At 39.7% G+C, this 10,415-nt stretch overlaps 1 protein-coding gene across 1 annotated transcript; it reads right to left on the bottom strand.

Annotated features, from left to right (window-relative positions):
* Positions 1-2,712: 2,712 nt before the first annotated feature.
* Positions 2,713-4,288, bottom strand: LOC143925617 (olfactory receptor 5B12-like). Its single transcript, XM_077450088.1, has one exon. The coding sequence runs from the start codon at positions 3,646-3,648 to the stop codon at positions 2,713-2,715; it is 936 nt and encodes a 311-aa protein (XP_077306214.1). The 5' UTR covers positions 3,649-4,288.
* Between the last annotated feature and the right edge of the window lie 6,127 nt (positions 4,289-10,415).

Raw genomic sequence — 10,415 nt, 5'->3', positions numbered from 1 at the left:
ATAGTTTGCGCGGACACTGATGCTCCCTGAGCCTGCAAGACAGCTTGGATTTCTTTGGAACTTGTTTGGGGCTGCTTATCCACCATCCGGACTATCCTGCATTACAACCTTTCATCAATTTTTCTCTTCCGTCCACGCCCAGAGAGATTAGCTACAGTGCCATGGGTTGCAAACTTCTTGATAAAGTTGCACACTGTGGACAAAGGCAAATCTAGATCCCTGGAGATGGACTTGTAACCTTGAGATTGTTGATATTTTTCCACAATTTTGGTTCTCAAGTCCTCAGACAGTTCTCTTCTCCTCTTTCGGTTGTCCATGCTTAGTGTGGCACACACAGACACACATTGCAAAGACTAATGCAGGCCATGCACGGTCGAATTTTGAACAAATTTTCTTTTCAAAATCAGAAAATTAGTTTTTTTTGTGATCCGATGATGCCATCATTGATTTTCGAAATTCAGCCGACAAAGCTTTCAATTTCACCTCATGTTGCTACAGAAAATAATTTTCTTGGCTGGGAATCTTCTTTTATCTCTGTACATTTTCTTTTATCTCCGTACATTTTCTTTTCTTATTACGTTTCTCGCACGATTCTCCCATCATTGATTAGAAAATCGTTCGTTTTTCAAAAAATTTCCAACATGTCCGATTCCTCAAATTTTATTTCCGCACGAAAATCGGCTGTTGCTGCAGCCCACTAATGGTGCGAAATTCATACGAAAATTCTTAGATACGATTTTCGAAAGAAAATTCTTTCGAAATTCGAACCGTGTATGGCCGGCATAAGTGAACTTCTCTCCTTTTTATCTTCTTTCAGGTGTGATTTTTATATTGCCCATACCTGTTACTTGCCCCAGGTGAGTTTAAAGGAGCCTCACATGCTTGAAACAATCTTATTTATCTACAATTTTGAAAGGGTGGCAAGAATTTTGACCAAACCATTTTTGGAATTTTGTGTGACATTATGTCCAATTTACTTTTTTTCTTGCCTTTTTTTTTTTTTTTCAATACACACAAAGGAAATAAACATGTATATATAGCAAAACATGTGTTACTGCAATACTTTTCTGAGAAATACTTAAATTTCTGGGGTGCCAACAATTTTGACCATGACTGTATGTAGCAGGCCTGGATGTACTGTAGGATGGCAGTCATGTCACATGAGGCATTATGTGAAAATCTTCGCACCTACTGACCGGCCCAGTCTGGGCTCCAATATCAGAAATGATTGGGTGTCCCAGATGGTTTTCTAGGGTTCTTGTGAATTTTCGGCAATGAATAGAAGATTGGAAGGTGTGGATGTTTAACTATTTCTGTTAGTCTAAGGTTTCCTTGTCTGTAATATGGGGGTGGAAGCACATGTGTCTGAGGTCTGGTGGGGGGGGTAGAGAAACAGGCAGGCGCCATCTTTTGTCATCCCCAATGCCATGAGGCATGCTTCACCCAATGGTTCATTAGCAGTCTGCGGATTTTTCCGCTGACAGCTGAATGTAAAATGCTGACAAATAAAAAAATCTGAAAAAAACCCAGCATGCCCCCCCCCCCCCCCCCGCCCCTTTCCTTGGGTCCATACATTTTTAAGTGGCCCATACTACTTTTTTAGGTTTACACACTTCTGATAGCATTCCTCAAACCCTCCAAATACCATGTAAATATTTTTTTTCCTGCAAGGTTAACACATTTGACACTTTTTAGGATTTGATGCTGCTTTTTTCTTATTTTCCCAGCATGAACCAAAAGTTTTTCATTTTTTTTACCCTATCATTTTGTCAAGCATAATTCTCAGGGCTTCCCAAACCATTTTTCACGATTCGCATTATTTTCTGCTTTGTATTACAGGATCTTTTGGAGCCTGGTTCAGATTAATATTCACACACTTCGATGGGACTTGTTATTACAAAGTCATGCATGAGGCAGATTTCCATAGATGATACTGTTCCGGGGTTAATCAACGTTAAACATGCACCTTTTTTTTAGGTGTTAACAGCAGTTCCACAACTGTAGATGCTCTTCAGCTTACACCTGTTTTAAGTCATTAAGACATTATGGAAACTGGATGAAAAAGATTGAACTACAAGGTTTAAATGCCCCAAAACTCCCTCCCACCAGTCATTTGGATAAGAGGTCAAACAGTTTCAACAGTAGCCATCCCAGTAAACCCATCCTCGCAACTGCAGGTTTGAAAGAACTAGTTCTCAAATGTGTCAGAATGGATATAAAATAATGATTGTAAAGTGCGTGAAGTGATATATCGCTATACATGTGCAGAGTTTGTGTGTACTTAGACCCCTTTCACACAAGGCAGACTCTGATTTGATCAGCAAGCTATCTGTCCGCTGATCCCCTGTTGATCAGAGCATAGTAGGTGGATGACAGGCCCATGTACACTCTGTTCTCCTCTATGGGTGGTTGGGTGTAAACGGACTCCACTGTCCATATACACCCAACTGCCCTCCGATCTGATCCACCTAGACCTCCAGATTGGAGGTAGGTGGGTGTAAATGGACACAAGTCTGTTCACGCCCGCTGGTCTATAGGGGTGAATGAAGGGTCTGATAAAGTCCACCTGAAAGGTGGACCCAATTGGACCCTTTGTGTGATAGGGGCCTTACAGATTCTAAAATTGCAGGTTATTTATGTTATTACATATGCATTGATAATAATTTAGCATTAGATGTGCTACTATAAGGTAAGATTTAGTTTGTATAAATTCTATATTAAATTGCAGATGATTTTTCTTGAAATATTTTGCAATGCTACTCTGAAATCCTGGTTCCTCAGACTGTAAATCAAAGGATTGAGGAGAGGAAGGATCACCGTGTAAAAAACAGACACCACTTTGTAACTGGCAAAATGATAACTAGAACCTGGAGTAAAATAATTAAGCTCAACAGAGATATAAAATATAAACACCACTGTCAGGTGAGAGGTACATGTAGAGAAGACTTTTGTTTTGTTGTCTTTAACTTTCATTTTCAAGACAGTCTTAAAGATAAAGATGTAGGACAGGAGGATCGGAATAAAAGACACCACTCCGAGGAAGCCATTAATGAGAAACGTGAGCATAATATTGATGTATATGTCATTACAAGAGATCTGAAATAACTGGGGCAAGTCACAGAAGAAGTTTTTGACAATTTGTGACCTGCAAAATTTTAAGTTCAAGGCATAAACTGTGTGAACTAAAGAATTGGTAAAACCGATACACCATACAATGGAGACCAGTTGTGCACACACTTTCCACTGCATGATCTGTGTGTAATGTAAAGGCTGACAAATGGCGACATATCGATCATAGGACATGGTGGACAACAGAAACACCTCGCAACCGGCAAAGGACATAAAGAAGAAAACTTGGGTCATACAAGCTGTTACTGTACGCATTCTTCTCCCGGTGTGAAGGTCAAATAACATTTGTGGAGCAGTGACCGACGAACAACAGAGGTCCAATCCAGCCAGGTTTGCGAGGAAGAAATACATAGGAACATGCAGGTGAGAGTCAGTGACAATGAGGGTGATGATCAGAAAATTCCCTATTAATGTCAGAAGGTAGATGAGAAGGAAGAAAAGAAAGAGAGGGAGCTGAAGGGCTGGAAGGTCGGACAGTCCTGTGAGCAATAGCTCGGTATATATTGTCTGATTCCCCATTGCAATATTTTTACTTACTTTTGAAAAGGAAAAAGCTAAAGAATAGCTCTGCTCCACTTTTATTGAGAAAAACAAAAAAAATCCACCCTGGGTGATCAACGGTATGTTTTAGGGATTTGCAGGGTACACTTAAAATTGTACCTGTATCTAACTGTAGACTTCTGGGAAAATCAAAAAGGCCGGAAATAACTTTTGTAGCGGGCGCTCAATGCACCAACTGCTTTCCGAACGTCTCTGGGTTGCTGTATATCATTGAAATTTAGATAAAATGACAGCACTGAAGATTAAAAAGGAAAGATAATGGCATGTCGGGGGGTCACCTTCCCTTAAAGTGGAAGTTCCATTTTTGGGTAGAACTCTTTAATAACATTAAATCAAAACATGGCCTGTGTACCAATTAAAAATCTATATTATATTTTTTTATTTGCTGTATTTTTTTTCCACAAAAGTGAAGTTACCATTTAAAGAAAGTTATATAAGGATAATGTACGTTTTACCTATCAGAGATTAGCCAAATCCCAAAGTTACTGAGGATGGAATGGAATGAGGGTAGAATGATCAAAATGTTATCTCAGCTGTCAATTGTCTAAAACTCTGCAAAGATCACAACCATGGATATGGATTTACAAAACTTTAAAAGCATGCTTTTTCATGTGTAGAAAAGCAAAGAAGAAAACTTAAAATGTAATTTTTTTTTTTTATGCAACTCAAATGCAGAACTCATTTATTATAATTTAACATATTGAGTAGAGAAATTCTAGAAGCAACAGTTGAGATATTGACCAAATTTGTGTGCAGAAAAGATTAGTTATTTTCTTTTTTTTTTCTATCAAGCAATTTAAAGCGTTCAAATTCTTCACGAATTCTCAGATATTGGCTGTAACGTTGAACTTACAAAAGGATGTTCTGAATAGAATGTAATATCAGTTGTCCATTAAAAGAAAAAAGAAAATGCTCACAATATCAGAATCAGATTTTACCTGTAAGAAATTATTATTATTATTATAATTTGTGCCAAAGTCCAAGCTGTATGATAGAGACCTAAAAAAAAAGTTCCAAAGTATTGTTAAGAGTTGACTGCATGTAGACAGGAAGTGTCTATGAGGCTGGAGTAGATCAATAACACTAGCATTGAAAAAAAAAAGAAAAAAGGATTTTAGGATAACATTACAATTATACACAGTGCATACAGAAATATAAATGTTTTCTAGTTTGGTTTTAGGTTTACGTCAAAGTTTGCTAAAGATACAGCATAGATCTGGAATAAGCAAGCTTCAAATGAGCTTTACAGATTAGCAACCCAGAATTTAAATGCATTATGAACCTTCCTACCTTGTGTTTTTCTTCTGCATTAAGATGCATTGATCATGTACTTTCATGGTGTCATTTGTTGCCCTTTAAACACAGCCTATAGTAGAGTAAATTTTCAAATTCAGGTGTCAGAAGTTTTGGTTTGTGTTTAAACATGAGGCATGTGGCATGGCAATGATCAAGTTAATCCATGGCATCTGTAGTGTGAGAACTGACACTTATGCTGCGTACACACGATCAGAATTTCCGAGGGGAAATGTTCGATGTGAGCTTGTTGTCGGAAAAGTCAGACCGTGTGTAGGCTCCATCGAACATTTGCTGTGGGAATTTCCACACAAATGTTTGAGAGCAGACTCTCAAAGTCCGATTGTGTGTACACAAGTCTGTCGCACAAAAGTTCATGCATGCTCTGAATCATGCAGAAGGCTATTGAACGGGCAATTGAACTTCCTTTTTCTCGGCTCGTCGTACATGTTGTATGTTACCGCGTTCTTGACATTCGGAATTTCCAATTTGTGGGACCGTGTGTATGCAAGACAAGTTTGAGCCAACATCCTTCGGAGAAGAATACATGGTTTTGTTGTTGGAAAATCCGATCATGTGTACAGGGCATAACTATAAATAAAAGACATATCCCACAATCCCTGGGTCTCTCAGTCTAGAATTCAGTAGGTGAGAGCTACACAGTAATTTGATCTGACACAGACACAAACGGGCTGAGCAATTAACAGAGAGGTCACCATGCAACATTTCCAACACACTCTCACATTTGTGATACAACAAAAAGGAAATGGTGAGCCATGCACTGGACTCTGTGTGACCTGGAACAAGAAGTTGCCTGTCCCTTTAGCAAATAGGGGTAAGTTGGCTGCAGAAATATATGGACATAGGGGAATTGCCATGACACTACACACTGCAGCCATGACACTTGTGCCCATCATTCCAAAGTAAGGCAAACAAACCACACAGGAAATATAATTACACTAAAATCTAGTTTAAAAAAAACAGTTAAAGTATTTGAAAGTGTGGAATGCCTTTAAATTCACAGCATCATCATAATGGTCAAAAAGGGAACTAGGCAACAGCAGCCTATATTAATCTCTCATGACAGATTCCCTTTAATGTTCGAATGCCTGAAACAGTGTCCAGCAGTGTCCTGGTGATGTGAGAGCTGATGGCTATTGTGCAGGATGCATGAAGGACCATAATACTGCCCATTTCTCCATGGCTGCGCCTCTTTCCTGGTGGTGGATGTCACCTACATTTTAATATCACGTCTTTATCCGCATCTTTCTGAACACCCCTCTCCTGAGCAATCACATCTGCAAAATGCATAAGAGATCGAAGCCCCTCCACAGTCTACAAGCGTATTTTCTACTTTCTATGTTATACGGTGAAATGGGCTCGTAAATATCCAGTGGGCGGTATTTATACAACCCTTTCCGGGGAAGTGCAAGTTAATTCCCATGTCTGCTGGGGATGAGGTGAAACATGTAAGTGGTTTTGTTTCTTTGAAGGCCTTTCTGTGTTCTTAAACATAATCAACTCGTTTCTGATTTATTAGTCATTTTGGATTTTCGTTGATGCATGTGTGTACATTTTTGAGGGGTGGATCACCATTAACCACATCCAGCCCGACCTACAGCAGAATTATGGCCAAGCGGGGGATCAGTTATCCTGACTGGGCATCATATGATGTCCAGCAGGATAAGCTACTTGTGCGCACAGAGTGGCGATCGGTGATGCAGTGTGTCATTCTGACACACAGCATCTCCAGTCTTGGTAAAGAGCCTATGAATTAGGCTCTTTACCATGTGATCAGCTGTGACCAATCACAGCTAATCACAGCAGTAACCAGGATGTGCCAGTAATCGGGTTTCCTTGGTTCATGCTGACAAGGCAGAGGAGAGCCAATCAGCGGCTCTCCTGACACGGGGATCTGCGCTGATAATTCATGCATAGATTATCAGCACAGCCCCCATCAGAGGTGCCCGCCTCAGATGTCAATCAGTGCCCATCAGATGCCAATCAGTGCCCATAACAAATGGCACTTAGTGCCCATCACAAATGTCAATCAGTGCCCATCAGTAGTGCCTGTCAGTGCCCATCACATATGCCACTCTGTAGCCCATCAGTAATGCCTGTCAGTGCCTCCTCATCAGTGCCACCTCATTAGTGCTGCCTATCAGTGCCCATCAGTGCTGCATATTAGTGCCTCCTATCAGTGCCCATCAGTGAAGGAGAAAACATACTTATTTACAACATTTTAAACATAAACAAAGGAAAACCTTTTTTTTTCTTTTCTTTTTCCTTTTTTAACATTTCTGTCTTTTTGTAATTTGTTTAGCAGAAAACAGGAAAAAAAACACAATGGCGATCAAATACCGCCAAAAGAAAGCTCTATCTGTGGGAAAAATATATAAAAATGTAATATGTGTACAGTGTAGCATAACCACGCAATTGTCATTCAAAGTGTGACAGCTCTAAAAGCTGAAAATTGGTCTGGGCAGGAAGGGGGTGAAAGTGCCCGGCATTGAAGGGGTTAAAGTCCTGCTATCCTTTTTCTGTCCTTGTTACCTTTTCTGAGCTCTTATGGGGAGGAGACTCTTATGCCGCGTACACACGAGCGGACTTTTGAACATCCAAAGTCCGACGGAATGATTCCGTCAGACTATTCGATCGTGTGTGGGCTGCAACGGACTTTTGATTCGCCAAAGTCTGACAGACTTTAGAATATGGAACATGCTTCAAATTTTTCCGACGGAACTCCGCCGGACCCGGTCCCTCCGAAAAATTCGCTCGTGTGTATGCTATTCCGACCGACTAAAACCGACGCTAGGGCAGCTATTGGCTACTGGCTGTGAACTTCCTTATTCGAGTCCAGTCGTACGTCATCACGTTCGAATCCGTCGGAGTTTAGTGTGATTGTGTGTGGCCAAGTCCGCTCAGTCGAAAAGTCCGTCAGAACTCTGTCGGAACTCCGGCAGAACTCCAGCAGAACTCCTTCGGAAGTCTGTCGGACATAAGTTCTCTCGTGTGTACGGGGCTTTAAGCCTTGCATTTTATTCAATTGTAAGTGTCTCCCTTTAGATTTTAAAGTGCCACCTAAACTCTTACCTAAATTGAGACAGAATAAATCAATCTGGTCAGAATTTCAAGTATCATGAAAGAGTTTAGCCGTGAAAAAAAAAAAAAAATGTTGATGGATTTTGTCTCCATTTTTTCTATTCAGAGATATTTTATGCAAAACCAGTTTTTAAAAAAAGGAAACAAACAAACAAAAAAATAAAAAATAGATGACATTGACTAGGATGAGCTGGGTTTTACAAATGAAATAATAACTGAAAGTAACCATACCTGTAAAACAAAAATAAAGAAGGAAATAATATCTGTGAATTGTCAGATTTGCAAAACGAAGAAATGCCCGTGTTTTAGTGCCTAGCCCAGATTTGTTTCAATGATTCAAAAGTAAATTCTTATAGAAAAGGATTGGGGAGAGTCAGCACTGGAAGGATCGATTCAGTGGTGGAGACAATTTGCTGAATAAATTTAAATTCATGCAATAAAAAAAAGCAATGTGATATTTTGGTCACAGTACAGTTTTATGCGGCACACATACTGTACAGATACCGTATATTTATAATGCAGAAATGTCCCCTGCTATCTCCGGAGCACACAGGAGAGTGTATTGATTCTGTGTTCCTCCGAGATTAAATTAACATACAAATCCTCAAGAAATTAAATCTCTACAGAAAATGAAGCATCAACCAAATTAATATACTCTTCAATGGCACATTGGGGGTTATCTACGAAAGGCAAATCCACTTTGCACTACAAGTGCAAAGTATACTTGAACTTGCACTGAAAGTGCACTTGGAAGTTCAGTCGCTGTAGATCCGAGGGGGACATGCAAGGAAAATAAAAAACAGCATTTTATCTTGCACATGATTGGATAATAAAATCAGCAGAGCTTCCTCTCATTTCAGATCTACCCCTCAGATTTACAGCGACTGCCCTTCCAAGTGCACTTTCAGTGCATTTTCAACTGCACTTTGCACTTGTGGTTTCCATTTGTAGTGCAAAGTGGATTTATTATTTGCATGATACGACTTTGACTTTAAACATGTCAGTCACGGTAACTTATTGAGCTTCACTGACCGCCCTTTCCTTTCCGAAGGGGAGCTCCATTTTCCGAACGGTAGTGGTTGTCCTTTTCCGGTCGTTCCCGGCGACTCAGGCTTCTCCCCTCTTCACCACAAAAAAAAGGGTTGAAAGCGTCCGCAAAGCTCACCTGAGTTCTGTAATTCCCACGCCGGAGACATGCTCTTCCCCTCTGCCCATTGTCTTGGCTCTTGATTGTATAGATTGATAGCAGCGCAGCCATTGGCTCCCACTTCTGTCAATCAAATCCAATGACGTGGGCGCCGAAGGGTGGGGCCGAGTCCGGCATTCTGCATCTATGGACAGCTTTCCAAGGAGATCGCTTCTCCTAGAGGGTTATACGATGTGGGGAAGAGCTACTAGAGCCACCAGGGGGAACCCGTAAGTTTAGCATTTGGGCCACTCTGTGCAAAACGAACTGCACAGTGGAGGTAAGTATGACATGTTTGGTTTAAAAAAAAAAAAAAGAAAATCAAAGCCTTACAATCACTTTAATGGACTGTGCCTATTTTTCAGACTTGAAAAATAATTTAAAATATATTTTTTTTTTTTGCTAGAAAATTACTTAGAACCCCCAAACATTATATATATATATTTTTCTAACACACTAGAGAATGAAATGGAGGTTGTTGCAATACTTCCTGTCACACCATATTTGCACAGCGGTCTTACAAGCGCACTTCTTTTGGAAAAAATACACTTTTTGAATTAAAAAGGAAGACAACAGTAAAGTTCGCCCGATTTTTTTTATATTGTGAAAGACAATGTTATGCCGAGTAAATTGATACCCAACATGTCACGCTTCAAAATTTGCCCACTCGTGGAATGGCAACAAACTTTTACCCTTAAAAATCTCTATAGACGTTTTAAAAGTTTCTACAGATTCCATGTTTTGAGTTAAAGAGAAGGTCTAGTACTAGAATTATTGCTCTCACTTTAATGATCGCACTGATACCTCACATGTGTGGTTTGCACACCATTTTGTTTTCAAATAGATTTTATTGAACAATACAAAAACCTACAGATTATAACATCAATAATACTTGTATCATTTTATATAGCGATGGCTATATCAAGAGTATAAAAAATACAAAGCAATAAGGGTGAGTTATGTAATCTAGGGGTTGCGTATGTGGGTACCTCAGGTGGGATGGCAACATGTATAATAAAACAACATCTCAAAACCGTAACAGTCATGTAAAAAGGGAGGGTACCCGATGGATCTTTTATGAAGGGTTCTTAGGATTACAAAGAGGTACAAAGGAAAACCATAAAAAAATAAAAAAAATAAAGCG

The sequence above is a fragment of the Lithobates pipiens genome, unplaced genomic scaffold, assembly GCF_037356315.1.
Source record: "Lithobates pipiens isolate NorthernLeopardFrog02 unplaced genomic scaffold, aLitPip1_a1.2 Scaffold_22, whole genome shotgun sequence".
NCBI lineage: Eukaryota > Metazoa > Chordata > Amphibia > Anura > Ranidae > Lithobates > Lithobates pipiens.
Note: the sequence above shows the minus strand (reverse complement) of the source record. Positions and strands in the feature narration are given on the sequence as shown.